The 25525-nt window shown below is 51.5% G+C and overlaps 1 protein-coding gene across 7 annotated transcripts in view; it reads left to right on the forward strand.

Moving 5' to 3' along the window:
- Vav2 (vav guanine nucleotide exchange factor 2) overlaps positions 1-25525 on the forward strand; it is a 167686-nt gene that overhangs the window by 70668 nt on the left and 71493 nt on the right. For all 7 annotated transcript variants that reach the window (XM_037204643.1, XM_037204645.1, XM_037204644.1 and 4 more), the window contains exon 3: positions 18732-18790. In XM_037204643.1, the coding sequence (XP_037060538.1) occupies positions 18732-18790 (59 nt within the window). The remainder of the gene's footprint in view (positions 1-18731; positions 18791-25525) is intronic.

Consider the following 25525-nt stretch of genomic DNA (forward strand, 5'->3'; position numbering starts at 1 on the left):
TCTGTGTACCATGTGTGTGCAGTACCTGCAGAGGCCAGAAGAGACCATCAAGTCCTCTGGGAGTTATAGACAGTTGAGAGCTGCCTTGTGAGTGCTGGGAATTGAACGGGGTCTTCTGGAAGAACAGCCAGTGTTCTCAATGACTGAGCCACCTCTCCAGTCCATATGTCTGGTTTTAACATGAATTCTGGGGTCCAGACTCACTCACGTTGTTAGGCTTATGAGGCCTGACATTTAATGGTTATTCACTGAGCCATCTTTCCAGCCCCAGAAGATTTTTTTTTTATTATTATTATGGCAAAATACATGTATGATAAATGCGCCGTTTCAGTGTTTTTGCGTGTGAAGTTCAATGGCATCTGTGTGGTGCCATCACTGTCCATTTCCACCACTCTTTTTTTGGGGGGGGGCACGTGAGGTTTGTGTATGTGATGTTTGCATGTGTGTATACATGTGAGCATTTGTGTATCTGCATGTGCGGACATGTGGACATCACAAGTTGATGGTCTCTTGTCTCCCCTGTCCATGCTCCACTTACACATTGGCAGGGGCTCTCGCTTGAACCCACAGTTTGCAGATTTGGTGGTTTTGGCTGACCGGCTTGGGATTACAGAAGGCCACCACTTCTGTCTGACATTTACATGGGTTCCGGGGATGTGAACTCGGGCTCTCACACGTGTACAGCAAATGTTTTACCCGAGGAGCCCCTCCCCCCCCTCCCGCAGCTCGTCTTCAAAACTGGAACTGTCCCCGAGAGACCCACCTCTCCTCCTTCCCCAGCTCCTGACATCTGCTCTCCTACTCTGACTTCTAGGCACCTTGGGTGAGCGGAGTCGCATGCACGCCTTTTGTTCCTTTGTGTCTGGCTTATTTCACTGAGCACGGTTGGCTTCTGTCATAGCTGGTGTCGATGTTCTCACTGTGTAGGGAGGAGTGACAGACAGACAGACACACGGCAAGGCTGTTCCACATTTACCCCACAGGCCCGAGAGTGGGCTGTGCCTTGCCTAGTGCCTCTCTGCATGCCAGATGTTGGGTCTTGAGACAGGCCCCTTGTATTTCTGTTCTCTGGGGGTTCGGACAGGTGTCCTGTCTCCCAGGTGTGGGCTCTCGCTGTAGAGGAGTTCAGCCACTTGGGCTGGACACCTGAGCTGCCTGTGTCTGAGCCAAACCCGAGATGAGGGCTAGCTGACTTCTTCTGGCACTAAGCTCTGCCTGCTCTGGGTCTCTCCGCTAGGGCTGGCTTCCCGGACCCTTCCCTGTGTATTACCAGTGCGGCTGTATGACTCTAGGCCCTGCATGGCTGGTGCTCACCTGCTGGACTAGCCCTCAGCTTCCTTTGCTCTTGGAGGGGCCTTGGGGGTGCTCTTGTCTTTGCATAGTAGGGAGGTGATTCCCAAGGAGCCTTTCCCTTCTGTTCTCTCTTGAATTTGATGGCCTGTCCTGGACAGGTATAGAGCTGGAGTCCCTGGGGCCTTGGATGCTGAGGAGATGGGGGCGCTGCTGGGGTGGGGAGAGAGGGAACATTGGTGCCCCCCACCCTACCTCCTGTGTCACCACAGGCCTCTGGTCTCTCATAGTTCATTCGGTTTTATCTACACCCCCAGAGATGACGAGGATCTCAGGGTGTGTCTTTGGGGGCCTCTTGGCACCTCCTGGAACATGAGTGGGTTAAGTCTGTGGTGGTCACTGCCACCCTGTCCCGTCTACTAGTGCCTGAACCCAGGAGCCATGTGCTCTCAGGTTGAGCCTCCATCTATCTGCAAGACCTCCTGTTGCATCTGCTCTGTCAGTAGCTGGGAAATCCTGCTGTCAGGATGCTGCAAGGTGATCCTGCTGTCAGGATGCTGCAGGGTGATCCTGCTGTCAGGATGCTGCAGGTTGAGCACTCACCTCTGAACCTGTCATGCATTGGGGACAGCCTGGTCAAACTACAGAGCTGTCTACTCTCAGGTGGTGCCTGAGCTCCAGATGTGAAGGAGCTGGGTGCCATGCTGGAGCACTCACAGCTGGCCTGGTCACCAGCAGTAAGTACTTAGCATGGATGGGCTCTCTGGGACTGTTCCAGAAGTGGGTGTTTCCCCACACTATGCATGTCTCATTAGGCTGAGCAATGGCTATAGGGTGCTCTGAGGAGTAGGACTCAGCATCCATTTTTGGGCCTGACTTAATATCATGTCATCAGAGAGAGATTTGGGATTTGTGTTCCCTAGACTCAGGCACAGGCACGTCGGACATGGGTCTGGGCATGGAGGGGAGTAGTGTGTGATGCTTTTTAGTCTTTACCTGTCTCTTGCTCAGGCCAGGTCAGAGCTCAGACTGTGGTCACAAGGTGACCTCCTCTCTGAACTTGATTCTATCATCACAACATAGGGTTATAATAGCCTTCCTTGCTCACCTCAGTGTGGGGGACTTGGCAGGCTCCAAGATGACTCCCCTCTCTCTAGAATAGAGTTGTCCTACCACCTCCTCTCCTTCCTCCTTCTCCTCCTCCTCTCCTTCCTTCTCTCCTTCCTCCTCCTCCTCCTCCTCATCACAGGGTCTCATGTATTTCAGACTGGCCTTGAATTGGGTATATAGCCAAGAATGACTGGGAGAGAATTTATGATCCACCTCCCAAGCGCTGGGGTTACAAGGTGTGGCCATCATGCCCTATTTTATGGTCTTCTTGGTTTTCAAAAGAGGGCTTTATGCATGCTCAGCAAGCCTTGTACCAACTGACCCACATCTCCAGCCCCTGGGTAGAGTTTTGTGGTCCTTCAAACGCCTCTAGGCTGGGGTGGGCAGGATGTTGGATGAGACCCAGCCTATCATGTGCTGTCCTTAAAGGTTCCTGTCCATGATTATGACCCATTTGGGATCAGAGCTGCCTTCAGGGCTTCCCTGACCTCAGGTGACCTGCCTCCTTTCCAGCTCCATTCCTCTGCCTTACTGGCTCTTACACAGACCTAGTGTCTAGGCTCCTAGCTAGTGCTTAGACTTAGTCGTCTCCCACCCTTATCTTGTAGGTGAAGATGGGGCCATGTCACCAGCTTGGCTTGACCAAGATCATAAGTGAGAGACAGTTTGTAACCTTCCCAGCCTCCAGCAGGAGTCCTCGAGGCTGTGTCTGAATTTTCCATAGTGAGTTCAGCAGGTAGGGGCAGCTGCCCCTTGGAGGGCAGATGAGTGAGCTCAACAGTCAGGGACAGCTGCCCCGTGGAGAGGGCAGATGAGGAGTTCCTTGTTCTTTCTGCCTGTGGAGTAAGGCATGCACTCTGTGGCAAGTCTGGGAGGGATTCTCGGGCTGTGTGGGCCTTTGAGGTCCAGGAGACAGTGTGGAGCACCTGCCTCTCCCTTGGGTTGTAAATGACCACCGACTGGGGCCTGGCACCAGGGCAGCTCATTTCATGGCTGCTGGGAGCAGTTCAAGGAAGGACACTACTCTGATGTTTGGAGCCTCAAGAGGAGGCCCACTCAGGGAACTTGTCTGCTTCTTGGACCGTGCGCACAGTGTGTGGCATTTGTCTGAGCCCTGTGATAAACAATTAGCCACATCAGTGAAGCTCATGGTAGCCACAGGGCAGAGTGGTCCTTGGGCCTCCTACTTCTCTGGAGTTAGTGAGCCCTAAGAGCCGCATTTGACTGTGCCAGACTGCTCATCAATGTGACAGGGACGCCAGGCCACCCAGACCCTGAAGTGGCAGGTAGGAGTGGGCTGGCGGTGCCCAGTTCCAGCTGGACACGGCGATGCAGAAGGCTGTGTTGACTGCACTGCCCTGAGCAGGACAAGCTCGTGGTTGGGAGAACCTCAGGGTGTTCTGGAATTAGCAAAGACTGTGGCACAGGTTCAGAAGCCATTAGCAAGATTTGATGTGCATAGATTTTGCCTTGCAGTCCTCTGGAGACAAGCGTCCGGGGAGGCTCAGGTGCTTTAGAAGCTATCATCATGGTGGTCACAGGAAGAGCTTGTGGGCCTAAAGTGGACCCTTTGGAGTTGTGGACAGGGAGATCGGTGTGATGTCCCTTAGACACTCCTGGTTGTTCACAGCAAGATATGGGTGTAAGCCTGGGGTCAGCCTGGTATCTCTAGTGGGTTGGCTTGCCCATCACACCTATCTCTCTGGGCATTGCAGTTTGCCATACTAACTCCTCTCAGCCACTCACGCCAGCTGAGGCCTGGGGCTTTTGTCAGTCTGAGAAAATAGGTAGACTATCTCTAAATGCTTTAAATAGAAAGCTATTTTTTTGTTTGCTTAGAAAACTTTTAAAAACATTTATTTATTTGTGTCTATGTGTGCATGCCACAAGAGTTCAGAAGAGGGCATTGGAGTCCCCGGAGTTAAGAGTTACAGGCAATTGTGAACAGCCCAACATGGGTGCTGGGAATAGAACTCAAGTTATAAATAGTTGTGAGCCACCATGTGAATTCTGGGATTTGAACCCAGGTCCTCTGGAAGAGCAGCAAGTGCTCTCAACTGCTGAGCCATCTTTCCAGTCTCTATAGGTTTTTCTTTTTCTTTTCTTTTCTTTTCTTTCAAGACAGGGTTCCTCTGTGTAGCCCTGGCTGTCCTGGAACTCACTCTGTAGACCAGGCTGGCCTCGAACTCAGAGATCTGCGTGTTGGATGAAAGGCATGCACCAACGCCACTACCTGGCCTCTATAGATGTTTTTTTAAAGCAATTTTTTTTCTTATTGGTTCTGGGGATTGAGCCACCAGGCCTTCTGCATGCCAGGCAAGTGCTCTACCACAGGCTACATCTCCAGTCTTGTTTTCAAGGAACTTCTAATAGAGGTGTTCATGGGTATAGGGAAAATTCTTCTTTGTGGATAGCTTGATGAACTTTGTAGGGAAACACTAGGTCCTGCATGGAGACATGGCTCCTTGCCCAGCATGTGTTGACCTTCTGGGAAGTGGTGGCCTCTAGTCACTGGACAGAATGTGTGGGCCTGAGGGCAGAGGGCAGAGGACTCAGGTACAGAGGGACGTGCTTCTTTGCTGGGTGGCCTCTGAACTGGGCTTAGTGTCTTGTGTCCCACCTGGAGGTAGAGCAAGTATATAAGTGACACGTAATTAGTGTTCGAGTGAGGAACCCGTGATACCCATATGGGCAGCTTCATTGAAATCTTCCCTCCTGCCTGTGTGCGTGTATGTGGTTGACTGTCTCAATGGGCTTTAGAGCTGATGTTCTGAAATCTCACTGTTCATTTTGAATCCCCTCCTTGGCCACAAGAGTCACTAAGGTTAATTGTCAGTTGCCTGTGAGCCTCAGGTGAGGGCTTGGGGTGTGTGTGCTTAAAGCTCAGGGTGGAACTGAGTCTGGGATCTTCTGACTCAGAGGGGCATATCGGGCTAGCCCCAGCTGACTGCAGGTTTTCTGAGATGGGAGCTCATTGCTCAGGGTTGCAGCATGTTCCTGGGGGGACCCCTTTGCTGAGCCCCCGCTGTTCCTGTCCATCATCTGGACCAGTGTGCGAGGCGGCAGAGTGAGTTGTTCTTGTAACACGTTGTTCCAGTATGTCCCTGTCAATTTTTAAGTGCCCGCGCAGCCAGTCAGCGGCCGACTCTGTGAGTCTTGCAGCTGGCTCAGCTGCCTCCCCACTGTGGCCCACAGGCCATCTCTGTGGATCCCGTATCGTTCCTCCATGGAGCTTACTGGTTATAGGCTTTATGTGGAGTGACATTTATCAATCACCAGGGCTCCCTCTCAGCCCTCAGGGGGTGTTAGATGAGCAGATGATGGTGTCCATCTGTGTAAGGAGTAGATGGGCCGGAAGGGAGGGATCCCCACAGAGTGCTGGCAGGGGCTGGGTGCTGGAGTGGGGCCTGGGAGGCCATCCTCGGAAGGAAGGTCATTAGATGTCTGACAAAGAGAGCAATGGGAGCCATGTCCCGGGCAGATGAGCTTTGCCTTTTTTGTTCAGTCACCTTCGGGGCCCTTTCTAGTCCTTCTGGGGTCCTGCCTTGATGGCTGGCTGCCCTCTGCTGTGAGAGTTTAGGCCCCTGGATGTCCAGGATAGTGTTCTGGGCAGAATAAGCTGTTTGTTTGGCCTGGAGGATGAGCCTCGCCCTTGGTGACGCTCACCTTTAAGCTAATGTCCCCTGGAGGCTGAAACAAACTACTATAGTCATGGTGCCATGAAAAACAAGAACCTGGGCCAGGGTGTAGCTCTGTGGCATGTGAGTGCCTACCATGCACAAGGCCTGGCTTCATCCCCACCCAGCACGGCCAAAAAGGAAAAGGAGGAAAAGAAGAATTAATTTTGTCAAGAATTCTAAAATTGGGGTGTGGAGGGCTACACCCCTCCTGAGGTTAGGAGAGACCTTCTGGCTGCAGAAGTTCTGCCAGAGCAGCCTTGGCCTTTACCTCCTTATGAGGTAAAAATACAAACTTATATAAAATACAAACTTATATATATATGGGGGCTAGCGAAGTGGCTCAGTGATTAAGAGCACTGACTGCTCTTCCAGAGGACCTGGGTTTGATTTCCAGCACTCACTTGGCTGCCCACAACAGTCTGTAACTCCAATTCCATGGGATCCGGTGCCTTCTTCTGGCCTCTGCAGGCACAGCATGCCTGTGGCACATAGACATACATCAGGCAAAATACTCATACATATAAAATAAGTAAAAATCTTAAAAGTTGTATATGAGTGTTCGCCTGCATGCATGTCTGTGCACCACATGTGTGTCCAGGGCCCATGGATGTCAGAAGAGGGAGTTGAATCCTCTGGACCTAGAGTTACAGATTGTTGTGAACTACCATGTAGGTGCTGGGGACTGAACTTAAGCTTCTGGAAGAGCAGCCAGTGCTCTTATCCACTTAACCACTAAACCATCTCACCAGCGCCCCCTTCTTTTTTGTTTGTTTGTTTGTTTATTTATTGGTTTTTCGAGACAGGGGTTCTCTGTGTTGTTTTGGTGCCTGTCTTAGATCTCGCTCTGTAGACCAGGCTGGCCTCGAACTCACAGAGATCCGCCTGGCTCTGCCTCCTGAGTGCTAGGATTAAAGGTGTGCACCACCGCTGCTTGGCGGGCTCCCCCTTCTTATAAGGAACTCAGTCACGTTGGGTGGAAGGCCCAGTTCCTTCTTCAGGGTCTCAGTAAAAGGTGCCCCCGGTGCCACTTCAGCATCTCTAGGATGCGCTCGGTGGGCCTGAGAGGGTCAGAGAACCCCTCCCCTGACGACTGGAGGGGGCTCAACCCCTTTTGCCAGTAGATATCAGATGAGAAGTTTCTTGGGGGTCCCAGGGGCCAGGTGCTCCCACAGGCACCCCTAAAGGGTGGCGTAGCAAGGGTGTGGAGTTGATCAGGGTGTGGGTTAACCCTTGTGGTTGGCACACCTCTGAGTCTGTCTCTGAGGGCCTTTCCAGAGAGGTTGACTTGAGCAGGAAAGATCCACCATGGACGTGGGCAGCATCATCTCACTGCGATCCTGGGCTGAATGGAAAGGAGAAGGCAACCTCAGTACCAGCATCCATCTCTCTTGGCTCCCCTGCTGTGGACGCAGTTTGACCAGCTGCTTCAAGCTCCCGCCACTGTGTCTTCTGCTGACAGGATGGATGTTCTCTCAAACCGTGAGCCGAAGCAAACCTTTTCCGTCCTTAGTTTCCTTCTCCGCCAGGAAAAGCAACCCGTACAGTCAGCAAGATCCTCAGCTGTCAGTCCAGAGCCATGCACGTGGTGTCCTGGCCATTAGTCCTCGGGCCACGTTAAGCCCCTCCAGGTCATGGCTCCATCACCTCTCACCGTGAAGCCAGCTGGGAGTTTGATGAGCGAGAAGCTGGAGTGAAGCGTATGCTTCCTCCAGATGCTGTGGACACAGGTCCTCTGGAGGCTCAGGCAGCTCTGGCTCCGTCTAGATGCTTCCTCTTCAAAGGATGAAGTGCGATTTGCTTTCATGTGGCATCGGAGTGTGTAGCGAATGTGTACAGGTGACCGCTCGGACCCTCGGTTTCCTCACTTGAGGAAGGGCGCAGTAACACTTCAGTACAGAGCCTGTGGAACCCTCCACCTTCCCACCATTACTCTTGCTGGACCCGCTCTGCACACAGCTGTGAGCCTCAGACAGGACACATGCACTTCTTTTTTTTCTTCTTCTTTTTTTTTTGGTTTTTCGAGACAGGATTTCTCTATGTAGCTTTGCGCCTTTCCTGGAGCTCACTTGGTAGCCCAGGCTGGCCTCGAACTCACAGAGATCCTCCTGCCTCTGCCTCCCAAGTGCTGGGATTAAAGGCGTGCGCCACCACCGCCTGGCTTTTTTTTTTTTTTTTTTTTGAACACATGCACTTCTGAACGTCTTCCCTTGTAAAGTAAGGGCTCTGGGAGGGGCCAAAGTTCTTCCAGCTCAGACATGGGGGGTCAGTGCTGGCGTGACAGTGATGAGCTCAGCAGGCCTGGTGTGTGCACTTCTCTTGTGGACTTTGGGACCCTGTGGCCGCTTCTGTGCCTCCATGGCTTTCTTCCCAGGGCTCGGTTGGATGTGGCCAAGTGGCTTGAGACGGGCCAAGTCTCCTTGAGCTGCTCTTAGTGTCCTTAGTGTATAATCTGTCTCATTGAATATTGTGACCATGCTTGAGTTCACTGAGACATGTGGAGGGGACGTATTGTCCTGGTCATCCAGCCCAGTGGGGCAGGTGTGGCTCAGACTCTGCTTCCGACCTGCTTCTCTTCCCGAGGGTCTTGAGGATGTGGAGGCAGGGTAAGCGGCTGGTTTCATTTCTCCACTCTTGAGGAGACTCCGAGTCTCCGGAACAGGGACTGGGCCTAGAACAGGCCTGCTTAGCCTCGGTCTCTCTCCTTAGTGTGGCCCTGGGCCTTTGGTGTCGGGGGTTGGATTGTCAGTGTGACAGCCATCTCCTCTGTAGGTGAGTGGCAAGCCCACAGTGGGTGTCAGCTAGAGGTTGGGTGGACTTTCCGTCCCCCACGGAGCTGCAGAGCCTGGCTTAGTGACCATGCGGTGCTTCTGGAGACTGTGCCTGTCCATCAGCCACTGTCTTCAGCCTCACATCCAGATGGACAACTGGCCTTTCTGGGGAGGGAGGGTTCAAGAGTGGGGCCCTGTTGTTAGAGGGCTGTGCAGGCTTCTCAGCAGGACCCCCTGGGCCTCAGTGCCTCCTTTGTAATGGGGAACCCCACAGAACTGCCTCCTCGGGGTTTGAGAAAATAAAGGAAGCACTCCTGGCAAGGAGCTGGCAGGAGGCTGGGGCCATGCCCCCGTCATGTAAAGCAGACAGGAGCCTCAGGCTGCAGACGGAACCTCTATCCTAGACTGAGTTCTGCCTGGAAATTGCTGGGTGGCCTCTCGGTTGTTGTCATCCCCTGAGCTGGTTTTAGGTTAACTGAAGGGTGTGGACCAGATGGTGGCCAAGCTCCTTCCTCTGAGGATTTTGCTGCAGCGTCCTGGTTGGGATAACTGCAACCCAGCCCTGTCTGGTTATGTCTCAGATCCTTGACTCAAAAGGGCTTTGTGGATCTGGTCAATGCTCAGGGGAACCCTGTGGCTGTTCTGTCCAGGAGCTTCCCAAGTGGGCAATTTCTTTATTGTATATCACACATTTGATAGCAAAGGCTGCTGGGAGCACTGCAAAGGGTGTACTGTGTAGGTAGCCCCAGTTTTAGTAGGAATGAGTACCAGGATTGATTAGTAATGCCTTCCTGGGCATAGCGGGGGTGGGGGGGGTGAGTGGGTGGGTAATACAATGTGTGTCATCTGTCATCTCTAGTATAACAGATAGGGACCTGTTCAGTGGGATGTGGTGTGGGTAGTCAATGGTAGGACCTGAGGCCAGGTCTTATGTTTCTCCTGGTTTATATTTCTGAGCCAGTTTTATTCACGATCTGAAATTAATTAAAATAGTTTCTATAATATGCTTGACAAATAGTAGGCACTTAATAACTATTAATGTGCTTATGCATCTTTCATCTGCTTCCATCTCAGCCACTGTCTCTGTCTAACAGAGGCCTTTGGAACCTCCCCATTCGGAATAGATGCCCCGGGAGCGATATGTGCCCAGTCAGTGCCCAGCTTCTTACTATCACCCGGGAGGGCAGATAGGCCTCCACTCTCCCCAAGTCCTGGTTCCTAAGATAAATGCTGTGATTGTCTCTGAGGTGTCCTAGCCAGACTTTTTCCTAGGCCCTTGTCCCTATTTACCTGAGGACAGATCCCTCCCACATTATGTCCTGGTAGGCCGATGGCAGTGGGACAGGAAAGGTGTGAAGAAGTGAGGACCGTGATCACTCCACCCTCAGCTTGTCCACCTCCTATCAGAGAGGAGGGAAAGTTATACTCCATGGCCCCACCCATTACAGCCATGGAGACATGAGGAAGCTAGGGTGTAGGAGCTGAGAACACAGGGAGGAAGCCAGAGGTTGCTGTTCTTCAGGTCGGCCCCCGTCCCTTGCCAGGGCTTAGCTGGATATGAGGTCTAAGCTATGTTTGACCAGCTCACCACCCAAGTTCCACGGTTGTGGGTGGTGTTGCTGTCACAATTAACATCCTTTGGGTCTTCTGCTCAGCCACCTCTGTGAGCGGCTCATTCGTGCTTTTGGTCTTTCTGCGCCCTACACAAGATGTGATCAAGAAGACCTTCCAGGCTAGATCTGCAGCATTTCGTTTCTAATGAGGAGTGGGACAGATGCTAGAAGGGGAGCATGGCTGTAGCCAGCTGTGTGTCCAGGTTAGGGCCCTTCTCCACTTCCCAGATGTCTGCATCTGGACTTTGAGCCATAGCCAAGCCCAGGCCCGCACAGGCACAAGGTGAAGTCACATTGGCTCTCTGGGTTCTGTTTTTCTCAGTGTAAAATAGGGCAGCCATTCCGTGTGTGTGTGTGTGTGTGTGTGTGTGTGTGTGTGTGTGTGTGTGTGTGTGTGTGTGTGTGTGTGTGTAGACAGAAGAATGTGGTGCAGAAATCTTCAACTGAAGCTGCACTCAAAAGTTTCTTCTTTTCCTTCATCAGGAGGGCCTGGCAGAGGGATCCCTGAGTCCCCTTCCCCATCCATCCATCTATCCATCCATCCATCCATCCATCCATCCATCCATCCATCCATCCGCCCGCCCAGCTTTTCTAAGAATGGCCAGGAATTCCTTTAAAATACTCCATTCTAAAGTTGCCACCCCTCACGTGTCTTGAGTAGTGACATTTTTCATTCTGCCACTTAGCCGCTGTGGGGCCCATGAATTGGCTCATCCTATCTTCCCCAACCTGCTGACTCCCTTAAAGAAACACACCAGTGTTGGACACTGTGACATCCCACAGCAAAATGCTGTGGATGAGAAATGGCTGTGTCTCTGTTTGCTTTTGTTTTCCCAGCTCATTCTGGTGGAAGCTTGACTGCAAAGCTCTGATTATACACGTTTCATAATTAATCACTTCTTGCTGGCCAATTGTCATTCCAAAGACAGCACCGCCAAGTTTTCCCTGACCTTGCTTTTGATATTTAGAAAAAGGGGGAAATGGGATGGGTCTGCGGGCTGGGCTTGGAAAGCAATTTATGGTGATTTGCCCCTGAATATGCAAGCAGTGTGGGCTACAGATTTCCACAGCAGATAGGTGAGTTTCCGGGGCAACATATTCAAATGAGTCTCATAATCGTGCCATTTGACTCTGCCCACGTGTGGGTTCAGATGAGTGGTGGTGGCTGATAAGGAGTTTGCCACTCCGGCTAGGTCTGAGCGGCCCCTGCTTATTGATCCTTAATGACAGCAGAGAGTTGGGGACAGGAAACTCTTCTGATCACACAGCTTCTCCAAGCAAGCGGGGCTGGCAGATGGCACATTCCCCAGCCCTCATACACTGTGTCTCCAGCCAAGGCCCAGAGCAGCCGGAAACCCTGGCAGGCTCGGCTCCTATGTCCTTTTGAGGGCAGCTACTTCTGGGGCAGTGGAGTGCTGTTCTCATTGCTTCTGCTTGATTGGATGGGTCATGCTACGGAGGTCTGGCTGGACGAGCGGCTAGTGGAGAGTTACAGTGAGAGATTAAGGTGCTGTGTGAACATGTCAGCCCTGGCTGCTGTGACAGATAGTTCTGGACTGTGACAGCTTCTATAGGAGATAGCTAAACACTGCAGAGGGTTGTGGGTGGGCAAAACATGGCAGAGGGGATGTGGCTGTTCCACACAGACCTGCAGGGATCCAGGCCAATGGTGAATGGTGGCTCTAATACTTTTAACATAAGGCTTTTGAGGTCACCCTGGGCAGGAGGAGGTGTTAAAAGGTAGCCTGCAGGTGAATCTCTTACATCTACTTCGATCTGCTGGGTAGACCTCAGTAACCACATGAAAGGCTGGGGAGTGTCCAACTGGGACCAGGAAAGAAGGTTTTTGTTACCGGCAGCTGGTGAGGTACGGCCAGTAGACACACATGCTAGGGCTGCACAGTGCAGTCCAGATTGGCCTGGGGCAATGTCCTTGTTCTCTCTAGGTCTCATTATCTGAATACAGTATGCTAATCCTGCTGCTCAGCATGTAGTGAGTGGTTGTCCTCAAAAATTAAGAAGGAGGGACTTGGTCATTTTTAGCAGATGCATGCTTAGTTTTAATTGCCAACTTGATAGGATCTGGAATTACTAAGGAAACCAGCTTCCAGGCACACTTATGAGGGCTTCTGTAGCCTCTGGGCATGCATATGAGGAATTGTCTTGATTAAGTTAGCTGATGTGGTATGGCCCATTTTAACTGTGGGCTCAAACATTCTCTGGGAGGAGATCCTGGACTGCGTGGTAGAGAAAGTGGACTAAACACTAGCATTCACGCTCTGCTTCCTGATTGTGGATGTGACGTGACCAGTTTCTTCAAACACCCGGTGCCTTGGCTTCTCCAACATGATGGACTTGAACTGTGAGCCAAAACAATCCCTTCCTCCCTTAAGTTGCTTTTGTCAGGGGATTTTGTCACAGCAACAGAAGAAAAACTAAGACAGTGGAACTTCTTTTGCTAATCCCTTCTACCTTATCCATCCACCCACCCACCCATCCATCCATCCATCCATCCATCCATCCATCCATCCATCCATCCATCCATCCATTATTGCTTATCCATCCAATAGCCCATCCATCATTCATGCAGTCTACCCATCTATCCACTTATCTAATCATCCATCTACTTACTCACTTGCCTACCACACTTATCTATCAGCCCATCTGTCCATCTATCCATTTATATACCTATCCCCTATCCATTTATTCATCCACACATGCATCCATCCATTTACTCACCTTCCATCCACTACCTGCTCATCCATCCACCATCTATGCATCTCTAGCCACTATGCATTGTCTATCCACCCACCCACCTATCCATCTACCTACTCACCTACCCCATATATCCATTAATCCACCTGTCCACGCATCTGTTCACTATTCACTCATCCATATATCTCTCTACTCATCATTCACCCACCCATCTATCCTTCTATCCACTCATCTATCCAATAACTCATCCATCATCCATGCATCTACCCACTACCCATTCTTACTCTTCCATCTATTCAGTCATCTATCCATCCACTCATCTATCAGACCACACACCCACCTACTCATTTATCCACTCACGTGTCCCCCCCCCCCATTAACATCTGCCAATTGACCTCTATGTACTAGCCACTTGGAACACAAAGTTAAAGGCCATCACTTCACATGCTAGTTCATTTCCATTTAGTCTTGTCTCTAGAATATTTCTTGTTTCTTAAGAGGGGACACCCCCCCCCCTGTCTCCGGGTGGATGTAGTGAGAATTGGAGGAGGGAGGGGGTGTGCTGTTGTACTCTGGGATGATGTGACCATTAGCATAGTGAACTTGAGTGGTCTTGTTTGTCTGCTTTGTGGCTTGGCTCTGTGTCTTGGGTTTTAATGATGTGTTTAGGGAGGTTTTTGTGTAGAGCTTACATCTATAAGGTATAGGATGTGGGGTGTGGGTGGATGCTAACAGAGTCAATCAAGGACAGATAGGACTCCTCTCCAGTGACAGTGGCTGCTGACATGTTGTGAGGTGTCTGTCAGCTCTTTCAATGGGCATGCATTTTACTTTTTTTAAAAAATGTGTATGAATATTTTGCCTGCATGTGTATTTGTGAACATGCTTATACAGTGCCCATGGACACCAGAAGAGCATGTTGCATCCCCTGGGACTGGAGTTACAGATAGTTGTAAGCTGCCATGCCTGTGGGTTCTGGGAATTGAACCTTATTTATCATCTGAAAGAGCCGCAGTGCTCTTTTGTTTGTTTTTTGAGACAGGGTTTCTCTGTGTACCTTTGGAGCCTGTCCTGGAACTCGCTCTGTAGCCTAGGCTGGCCTCGAACTCACAGAGATCTGCCTGGCCCTGCCTCCCGAGTGCTGCCTCTGCTGCCCGGCACAGCAGTGCTCTGAACTGCTGAGCTCTCTCTCCAGCCTGACTTGCACACCTGGTCCTGTATGGTCTGTATTTTGGAAACGATTCCTTTCACATGCAGGGTGTATTTCCAAGCACGTTCTGCCCCAGTGGTTCCCCTTACAGCATCATTTCCCGAGGGGCTTGGAGTCCCTGGTTGTGATGCACTCTACTCCATTTCCCTGGAGCCCTCGGGGTGTATATAATTAGGATGTTGCCAAATTTCCCAGCACTTAGAAACTGCTGCAGGGGACACTTCTGGGCCCAGATCACTGGACAAACAAGGGAGAAACACAGTCATCTATAGAGAAAAGCCCTAAGTTTTAAAACCCCCTTGGAACCAGGATTCAGGTCAGGCCCCCCACTGGCTGCCCGGCTCCACCCTCTCCGCATCTCTCCAGCTGTCCAAGCAACTGTATAAGATGTCTCACGCTAACCCTTTTTGGATACGTTGACCTTTGGGGAAGGTACTGGGAGGTGACGTCTACCTTTCTAGAATGTTCTCAGGGCACATCCTCACAGATTTGCAGCTGGTGTTTAGATCCTCATATCCCCTAGGATCCCCTCAGGCATTTGCTGTGAGTTCTGTGCAGAGAAAACTAGGGCTCTGGCTTCAGGGGCGAGCATTACACATCTCTGCTGCATCTGTTTCATCAGGCTGAGTTTGCTGTGGCAAACCCCCCTGCACCTGCCAGGACCAGAATGCCCAGACCGGTGACGGGGGCAGGTGCCTGTTTCCTGTGGCTGAGGGTAGGGGCAGTTCTGTCACTTCTGGGCAGAAGGGTAATCTTTGTCCTTGAGGGACTCAGTTGCCTTCTGCCTGCCTGTGACTTCGGCCTGGGCAAGATTGGAAGCCTAAAACTCCAAGTCTGGCTGCCGGTGCTTGGGTTGCTCTGGGCTCACAGGACAATGTCATTTGTTGCTTGGTAATAGGGGGAAAAGCGGACTTGCTGAGGCCTCCTCTGGGGATGGCTCTCCCGTTGACCCAAGTCTGCCTCTAGACCACCCCCTCTCTGTTCCTAGGTCCTTCCTGCTCATTCTACTTTGCTGTCCAGCTGGAAGGTACTGACCTCCTGTGGGCGTTCTTTTGGATGCACTATCTCTGCAAGGCGCCCCAGAGGTGGACAGTCTGGGTGTGTGCTCCGGTCCTTTCTCTGGCTTTGACCCAGCTTGGAGTGTGACCAGTGTCACCTATTCGCCAGAGAAGGACGCACATCCCAGTCACATAGAACATGGACAATAAATGTAGATTCTTGGACCCCAGACACTGAGGGGCAGTGTGGGGTGGGTGGTAGGCTGCTAGAGTTTGGGTATTTGGAGTTATAGAGCACCTGTGTGTGGGGTGGAGCCAAGATTTGCATCCATGATCCAGACCTTGACTGCCACTGCATCCTCTAGACTGTTCACTCCTTCCTCCAGTGCCCACTGTGCATGTTTGGATATGAGTGAATGGCCCAGTGAGTCCAGTGTCTGGGAGCTGGTGGTTGGGTTGTTTCTGTAGCATGGCTGTTCTCATGGGGCTTGACCTCTCCTTCCTGATCCCTGTACAGCCCCAGCACACACCACTAGCTAGGCTTGAGTCTTGAGGTGGGTGAGCGATGGCACCGAGGATGGAGCTGGTTGTCTGAGGAGAGAGGGGAGAAGCGGGGGTGTCTCCATTTATTATCAGGGACGCAGCTGGGAGGTGGAAATGAAAGTTGGGAAAATGTCATCATTTGACATTTTCGTGCTCAGAAGTCCCCGGGGGCCCTGGCAGGGAGGCTTTTGATGGTCAGCCGAGAGCGTTAGCCCTGGGGATACCTGGCTGTCTAGTCTGAGAGTGGGAAGCCACATCCAGGAGCACTGTGGGGGGTGGGAGGTTCTGAATTGTTTTTCTTCTCTTGCAAGAGCTGGCTCTGCTCTTACCCTTTATCAAGCCTCTCATGAAGCCTCCAGCTCCGATCTAACCCATGGTTCTCCTGGGGTCCTGTATATGTCTCTGCAGACACTGCTTGGGGTCACTGGAGTCAGTCTCCCCTCCCTGCACACGCGCCACATGGAAAGCACATAGCACATTAGCATGGAGGAAAGAGCAGCACCCCAGCATAGCTGGCCATGTTTAAACCACTGGAGGAGCTGCCTGGCCTGCCTGCCGCCGTGGCTCCAGAGCTGGGTCCTTTTGTGGTGACTTTTGTCTTGCAGCAAAGTGTGTGTGCCCAGGGCCAGGCTTAGAGCAGCTGCAGGAATGATACTGTTTCCTGGGACAACAGACACATGGATGTGGCCCCTGAGATTACAGACACATGGACATGAAGGGCCTACATCTACCTGTAGGCAGTTGTGGTCGCGTGGTCTTCCACCCGTGGGAATGAGGCTTTGGCAGTGAGTCTTGGCTGGCAAACCGGTTGCGGCTTCCTGTGGTGTGGCTGATTGATGACTAGTGCCATCTTAGGACTCTGCTAAAGTTTTTGTGCCTCTGTTGGCTCATGGGAAAGTATATATCAATTGATTGGCAATACCTGCCTCAGGAGGCATAGGAAAAGGGCAGCTAGTGTGCCATAGTCCAGCAGCCAAATCCTTCAAGGCTTGCATTTCCAGCTTTCTGTTGGATATAATATTGCCTTAAGTTTTATTCCCCCTAAATATTTAGAGCCTTTAAAGGCCAAAAATAATAAGAAAAGCCATTTTGCTTGTTATTTGTAAAAGGCCCCTTGTAGAGCAGGCTGGTGGGGGCCACGACTGAGCCAGCTGCACATCAGCCTTTTGACACTTGTCTGAGCAAATACAGAGGACCCCAGTTATTCCCCATCATAACTTCCCTGAGTCTCAGCCCCTGAAATGTAGACACTGACAGGAGGCCCAGACACACACTCAGCTGTGGGCCGAGTCCACCGCCCACTAGGCATAGAAAAAGCCTTTGCTGTGGTGGTGTTTTCCCTTTGAAAATTGCTGCTGAGTGCAGAACAGCCTAAAGGAACCCCAGGGAGTGTGTTCCTGCTGGGGGCTTTGTGTAAATGAGCGCGCCTCTTTTTCTGCTTACCAAGTGTGCACAGTGAGAAGGTGAGGCCGGGAATCCAATGGGGTAGCGCGTGTGACACCCTCTGAGCTCAGTTTCCCAGGACAGCCAGTGTCTGGTGTCTGTAGAGTGAGCAGTGGCTTACAAGACCATTTTCCTGGTTCTCGTCCCCACCCCAGGTGCACGTGAACATGCACATAAAGCACACTTGAGAGCTTGCAGCACACACACATGCAGACGTATAAGTAATATGCACACATAGTTATGCTCATTTACACCCGCAGGACACATATGAGCCTGCACGGACACATGAATGTGGCTGACACATGCGTGGCAGTCTCAGGGTTCAGGTTTGTGCCTGGTGCCTGCTATCAGGCATGCTTGGTACCCGTTCCTTCTGTTGATGGACCGGGGACAGGTTCTCTTTTTCTGTCTCTGGTTATGTCACACTGTAGTCTTGGGCCAGCCATTTCCTTCTCCCCTCCCTTAGTTTCCTCACACTGACCTGTGGGGCCTCCGGCAGTGCACCTCCCCCTCCCCCTGCTTACTTTCTGTGAGTCCTTATGAAGCTCTGTGGACTAACAGGCATTTGAGGTTGGGAGAGCTACCTGTCTGGAAGGTCCTGGTTAATTAGGGCTGGACCGGGTCGCTGGGGCTGAGGAATGCCCACTGCTGCCTACTCTGTGTTTCCAAGCTTGTGTTTTGAGGAGTCTGTTTTGTGTCTGGGAGATATTACAAAGATCCATGTGGCTCAGTACCTGCAGCTCCTTATCCCTTGACATCCCGGCTGGGAGCCGGTGTCTGCTGAGATGTCGGACACGGGTCTGGGGCAAGCACTGCACGTGGATGTCTGTCCCTGTGGCCCCGCAGCTCTGGTGTGATTGTGGTCAGTCACTGAACCTCTCTGGGCCTCCATTTCTCCATCTCCGAGATGGGTTTAGGACTTACTGTGGACGTGGGCTGCTGTTAGTCATGTAGACCTTTCTAGAATAGCAGCACTGGATGAGCCCTTTGTAGTTGTGACCTCTGCTAAGGCAGACCCACAGCAGCCCCAAGAAAGCATTTCTTCTCCCTGCTAAAGAAAGCAGTGTGGGAGCTCATCGCTGGGCCAGGGGTTGGAGAAGGAGCACAGCCACAGGAATGGAAACCCATTCCTCCCCGAGGCACCTTACCACGAGCACGACCGCTCTCAGCAAATAATAACGTGGCCAAATGACAGATTTCATGCAATAAACACTGCACCGGTGCTGAGCCCGGGAAGCTCCCTGTCGTTCTTAAAAGGTGTGCTTAGTTATCGGTTTCCACGCTTGCAGAACACTCGGTGCGGCTTGTGATGACTTCCTGATGGTCTGACGTTACAGAACTCTCTCTCTTGTGTTCCCCAGGTCATCTCTGCGGTGTCCCGACTGTCTCTGCACAGCATCGCACAGAACAAAGGGATCAGGTGAGTTCCGGAGTGACGCTGGGAGGGCAGGCCCTTTAATCCCGGTGCTACCAAGATGAATAGACATCCCCTGCCTGTGGGTCTGAACTAGCTTTCACAGTGCACTCTGGCTTCGTATTGGCAGCAGCCAAGGTTGTGGGGAAGGGGGGGCCTGTGGGTTCACACCAGGGAAATCTTGCAAGCATGTTACTGACGGCTGCAAAATCGCTTTCGATTTAGGTAATAAGATCAGCAAATTAACCCTACCACAGATCATTGCCTACCTGCCTGAATGCACCTCCTCAGCTCTGGACCAGGGTCCTGGTTTGAATGCTAGAGCTGGTGTGAGCTCACAGGGCTGGGGCTGGAGCGAAGTGAAGTGCACTTCTCTGCCCACAAGCCTTAGGGCTCCTGTAGAACTTGTAGAGAACCCAGCCCCTATAGATTGCCTTACTCTGATCTTTATGGACAACACGGTTTTTTAGCTACTGATGTTCCTGAGGCCTGTGGCCTCTATCTCTGATTCATGGGTGGGATGCAGGGGGAGAGTTGGGTGGCACCTTTGAGACCTGGTCATTAAAGATTTTGACCTCTGATGGTACAGGTCAGGGAGATAGGTTTCAGGTCACCTGGGGGGCACACACAAGCTATCATTTCCTGCCACACCTGAGGGCTCCCTGATGATACAGGCCAGTGGCAAGGGTAACAGCAATGGCCCCTCCTGAGAGCTGAGCATGCTGGCCACCCTGGATACAAGTGACATCATGAGGTTGCTATCCACTGAGTGTTGCCTTGATGTACTCTGCTTTGTCTGTAGGGCCACATGCTGGGTCCTGGGGGAGCATGGTGTCCCTTGGTGGTAGCTGTTGGCTCACTTACCTCTGAGAGTCCTAGGTCAGGTGCCATGTCAGTGCATCTATGAGACATTTGTTGCATGGCTTCTTCAGGGCCTTGAAAGTTCCTTTGAGTCAAAGTCTTTTTTTTTTTTGTTAACCAGAAGGCAGGCTGTTTTACAATGTTTTCAAACAAATCAGGAGACAGAAAGGGATGTTTGCAGTGCTTCTTCAGTTATAACAACAAATAGCTGAGAGCTGATGTGATGGCGTATACTCCACTTGAGGCGGAGGCAGATCTAAGAGTTAAGGCCAGCCTGGGTTACATCAAGGCTAGCCTGGGCTACATTGTGAGACCTCCGTCAAAAACAACAGCAACAACAAAAAGCTACCCTTAAGCAAAAACCAAACAGTAAGTTGTGTCCCTTCAGCACCCTGGGCTTTACCCAGCAGCACACACCTGTGGCCTGCCCAGCCCCACCCTGCTGTAGGTTACCCCTACAAAGTCCGTAAGAGGCTCCACTTACAGGCGTCCGGTTGAAAACAGTGCCGTTTCTGGACACAGGGCTTGGAGCTGTTTGTTTGGGAACCGAGCAGCTGTGTGCTCTTTGCCGCGCTGGCCCGTCACTGTGATGTTCTTCGTCACAGCTGTGCAGCCCACCTGGCTCAGCACACTCTGTGTCGTAGACTCACAGACAACAGTGACATTCTCTCAGCAGATTCCAGCCGCCACACTGACCCCGCGCAGAGTCCTAAGTGTGTCCCCTTCCCCCACCCTAGTATAGTATCCCCAAACTGGAGGGTGGCCAGCTGCCGTGGCCCGCTGTCAGCCACGTGTTATTTGGTGACAGTGTGGGGGACGGGGCTGCCCGGGTGTGATCCAGCCGCCGTTCCCTGCCCTCTGAGGCTGAGATGCCCCCACGGACAGTGTGGACGGCCTTTTCCGGGGGCCTTACACTTGGCAGCGAGACCCTGGTGGTGGTTTACCAAGTGGTTAGGGTGGAAACATCCCTCTGCTTCCATGATCGACCAGCGAGGCCTCACAGGATGCAGGAAAGTTTGAGTTCATAGCCACAGTCTGTTACAGTCAAGGAGCCATGTTAGTAGATGAAGTTGGCCAGTGTCTAGAAGAGGGTGGCAGAGGGCTCCTCTCCTAGCAGAGTCCCACAGCTGGTGTTTCACCCGCCAGCTGCTCCCGTGGGACAACTGGCCAGAGCATTGCCAGTAGGGAGCCCACCATGCTGATGGGTCTGCCGTGGTCGTGAGTCGTGGGGACACCTTGGTCCTCTCTACTGCATGATACTGTGTGACCCGAAGCCCCACCCTGAGCCCAGGCCTGGAGGGCTGCCAAGGGTCTGGCTTTACCAGACTATGGTTGACAGGTGAGAAGTCACCTTCTGGAGATTAGAGGAGCTAAGCCTTCTTCTGGAGCATAAGTTTGTGTCACCAAGTATACCAAGTCACCCTTTTATTGACCAGAGCATGAGGAGGTGCTGGAGACAGGTGGGAGGCAATAAAATGAGGGAGGAGAGCCTGCAAGGTGGCTCAGTGGGTAAAGGCACTTGCCACCAAGCCCGAGGACCTGAGTTCAATCCCAGGACTCACAAGGTAGAAGGAGAGAACAGACTCGTGCAAGGTGTCTTTGGCAAGGTGTCTTCAGATCTCCACGTGTGCACGGTGCAGGGCCCCCTCCCCTTAAATAAATGTAATAATAGGGTTTTGTTGTTGTTGTTGTTTTTAAATGAGGCAGGAACCTCTTGAATGATGGAGGGTGGCCTTGACCAACCCTAGCCCTCCATGGCTCTCCCAGAGCCTCCCTCTGAACCTCTCATCCTCACAGCTAGACTCTGCCCCGCCTTCTCAACGCTCTTGCCTCTCCTTCTGGGTCTGACCAACGCTGGATCATTCTAGAGAAAATGGTGTCTTGGTTTCCATGCCCCTGCTCCTGGGTGGGCCCAGGTGACCAGGACCTTGCTGAGCATGCTGAGTCTGAGAGCTGCTCTCTCTTCTTCCAGACGGGTTGAGATTGTCACGGGGAGCTGGGTTTTCTGAGGGCCCCAGCAGCACTTCCCGGGACAACTGGCAGTCTCTTCTTCGCCTGAAAACGCTTCCCGGTGTTAATAAGTAACAGAAGGTTTTGTTTAGCTGAACACTTTTCCTGTTTGAAATCCCACACACCGAGCCCACTGCCCCAGGACTCTCCCTGGATTCCTCCCGGCTGGATGGGAGCCCAGCATGCTGTTTAAAAAAGAATCCTTTTCACAACCCTTGCACTTTGTATAATAAGCTGATTTTCTGTAAAAGCTTCAATTACACTTCTCATAGGCAATGAATTAGGGACTTAGTCTGAGTCTCACTCTGCTTAGCGGGGGAATCAGACATGGGGTGGAGGAGAGAGGGAGGGGCAAAGCAGCCCAGGAGTGTGGAGGCGTCTTTGTCCTGGCCAGAACCCACCTGAAGCCTGGGGTTGTCCTAACTTGAGGTCAGAATGGCTAGGAGGAAGGACGTGTTACCAAGGCTCAGGAAGGATGCTCCTACAAGCCAGGTGATGTCAGGTAAAGATGCTTAGTTGTGTCATCACCCCCCAGGGTTGCTTTAAGCCTATGTGGTGTGCAGCCCTGGTACCCACAGGCTGTGATAACCCACAGGCTACAACTCATTAAGGGAGGCTGAATGGTGCCTCCCACCCAACATCCGCCATCCTCCTAATCTTTGGGCACACACTTCGTAGGTGTGCCAGGGAAATCAGTTCCTACAGTTGTGATGTTTGCGGGTGTAATGAATGTTTGAGATAAGAAGGACCCAGGGAGGCAAGGGTCAGAGAGTCAAGAATTGGTGATAGATACAGAGGCTGGGATAATGTAGTGTCTGGCCTGGGATAGAAGCCAAGCTAGCAGCCAGAAAGGCAAGGCAAGGGTTACTTCTCCCCTGGAGCCTCCTGACAGGACACAAGGACCTGTTTTGGATTGTGGCCTCCTGAGCCATAAGGTGGTAAACTGTGTTCTTTTTATGCACGGCAGTTTGGGGTAACTTGTTACTGCAGCCAGGACTCACAGAAGGCCACCCCTGGGGCAGATCCTCAGGGCCTATGGGATGAACTTGCTTCTCCCTTAGGAGACTGCTCCTTGTAGCAGAGCCAGCTTCCAGTTCTGGAGTACTGTCCCAGACCAGCCCCACCACATTGCCTTCTCTTTGACTTTAAATACTGAGATAAAATTCACACAACATGGGGCCAGAGGGATGGCTCAGTGGTTAAGAACATTGGCTGCTCTTCAGAGGACCTGAGTTCAATTTCCAGTACCCACATGGCAGCTCATAACTGTCTGTAACTCCAGTTCCAGGGGATCAGATACCCTCACACAGATATATATGCAGGCAAAACACATACAAATGAATAAATCTTGAAAAAAATTCACACAACATAAAATGGCTTGGTTTCAGACACAGGGTCTTATGTAGCATAGGCTGGCCTTGAACTCACTATAAAGCTGAAGATGACTTCGAACTCCTGATTTTCTTGCCTCTGTTTTCCCAATGCTGGGATTATAGGTGTGTGCTATCTCACCTGGGTAGTGTGTTCATTTTAAAGTGCAGTTTGGTCTGATGGTGGTGGAGCACACCTTTCATCTCAGCACCTGGGAGGCAGAGACAGGCGGATCTCCGAGTTCAAGGACAGCCTGGTATACAGAGCAAGTTCTAGGATTGTCAGGGCTACACAGAGAAACCTTGTCTCAAAAAACTGAAAAAACAGCTGGGTGGTGGCGGCACCAGGCCGTGGTGGCACACACCCAGCACTTGGGAGGCAGAAGCAGGTGGATCTTAGTGAGTTTGAGGCCAGTCTGGTCTATAAAACAAGTTCCAGGGTAGCCAGGACTACACAGCGAAACTCTGTCTCGAAAAACCAAAACCAAACCCCCCCAAAAAAGCACTGACTGCTCTTCCAGAGGACCTGGGTTCAATTCCCAGCACCCATGGCAGCTCACAACTGTCTGTAACTCCAAGATCTGACACCCTTATGCATACATGCAGGCAAAACACCAATTTAAAAAAAAATAAAGTGCAGTTGGTAGCATTTACTTCATCCACAGCATTGTGCAATTATAGACTTATGCTAGTTCCAAAATGTTTTTAATTCCCTGGAGGGCAGTTCATGTCTAGGAAGCAAGCATCCCTAATCCCTTGTCACTCATGACCTGTTCTGTGTTCTGAATATTTTGTGCCCACAGAATCACATGCTGTGTTGTCTTTGGGGCTTGCTTTCAAGGTTACTAGGCCATGGTAAGGTCAGGGCATCCCCAATCTTTTTTTTTTAAAGCTTTATTTTATTTTATGTGCATGGTTGTTTTACTGCATTTATGTTTCAGGTGGGAGAAGTGTTATGATTGTGATGATTGGGAACCTCCATGTGGGTGCTGGGAGCTGAACCTGGGTTGTTGTTTTTTAAGAACGACATATGCTCTTAACTGCTGAGCCATCATCTCTCCAGTGCCTCACTCTACAAAACCAAAACCAAAACCAAAAATACTTACATTTGTCTCATCTCCTGGAACTGGAGTTACAGGTAGTTGCGAGCCATCCAGAGTGGGTGCTAGGAACCAAACCCAGGTCCTTCGCAAGAGCAGCAAGTACTCTTAACTGCTAAGCTGTCTCTCTCTAGCCTGCTTCTTCCTCCTTAAGGCTCCCACCAAACAGACCGTCCGTCGTCTTCTGGGCCATTTGTCATTGGGTAGGCTTCTCGACTGTTTCTACTTCCCAACAGTTAGAACAGGGCTGCCGTCACTGGTGCTGTTTAGTGGGTAAGCCAGGCAGAGGTCGTGACTGGGGTCAGTTTGTGGTTTGGGTGGGAGAAACAGAATGTTCCTGGTACTCGGGGCTGTAACAGCCATTCTTCAATATGAAGCAGATTCTCGGCATATCAGGCAGACACACCCGAATCTAAATCTAAGAACAACAGAACATTCGGAATGAAAACGAATGCCTGGTGAGTCACCGGCTGCTTTAGAGAAACTGATCTTTCATCTTTTTTGGGGTGCAGTGGGAGGTGCTGAGTACCCTCAACAGGTCCAGATTGTAGGTAGAGGGCCCTTGGATGTCAGCCAGCTCCTTCCTGATGCTTGCTCCCTTTCCTGCTCCATCAGCGGTCTCGTCCTCACTGGGCACCTCAGACGATGAGGAAGTCCATCCTCAGGTGATGAGGGCAGGGCCTTGACTTCGTTTTGGGACATTCGAATCAACATGTTAGAAACAAAAATGAACTATCTTAGTGTCATGAAAAGAAACACACAGACAAAGGGCAAGTGTCTTGTCAGGGAAATTCTCTTTTCAGAGGGGGTTTGCCAGAACACACTGAGGCCAAGACCGCTCATATCTTCTATCCCTGACAGAGGTTATGACTAGATCTTATCCCGTTGGCGGGTGCTTGACCTCACAGGTGGATGCGATTGGCTAATCTGTGCACAGCGGAAAGAGAAGGTTTAGGAAATAGGGGTCCTTGCCAGGCCGACCTTTGATTTAAAAACAGAAAATCGGAGTTAAAACTACCTTTGAATTAAAAAGACAAACAACCCACCTGTTTTTCACAGTCTGAAAGGTGCTAGATGCCCCTGGAGTGAGACCTCTCAGCCACAGTTGTATGGGCTTTGGGGATCCTGCAGTATGGGCCCTCCTGAGCCCTGTATGCTGGGTAGGGACCATCCACCAGCGTCTCAGCATGACACTAGGTCCCTGTGCCGCTGTGACCCCAGTCTTTAACCAGTCCTTTCTCCTGGGCTGACCCAGCTAGCTCCTGGGGTCCTCCCCGCCCCCAGTGCCTCTGCTTTCTTGTTGGCATCCATCCAGTGGGTGACACCCCATTTCCCAGCTGGTGCTGCCTGACTAATTCCAGGTAATTGGACTGTCTGAGAGAGGAGATTGGGATGGGAAG

This window comes from Peromyscus leucopus, chromosome 4, assembly GCF_004664715.2.
Source record: "Peromyscus leucopus breed LL Stock chromosome 4, UCI_PerLeu_2.1, whole genome shotgun sequence".
NCBI classification, from domain to species: domain Eukaryota; kingdom Metazoa; phylum Chordata; class Mammalia; order Rodentia; family Cricetidae; genus Peromyscus; species Peromyscus leucopus.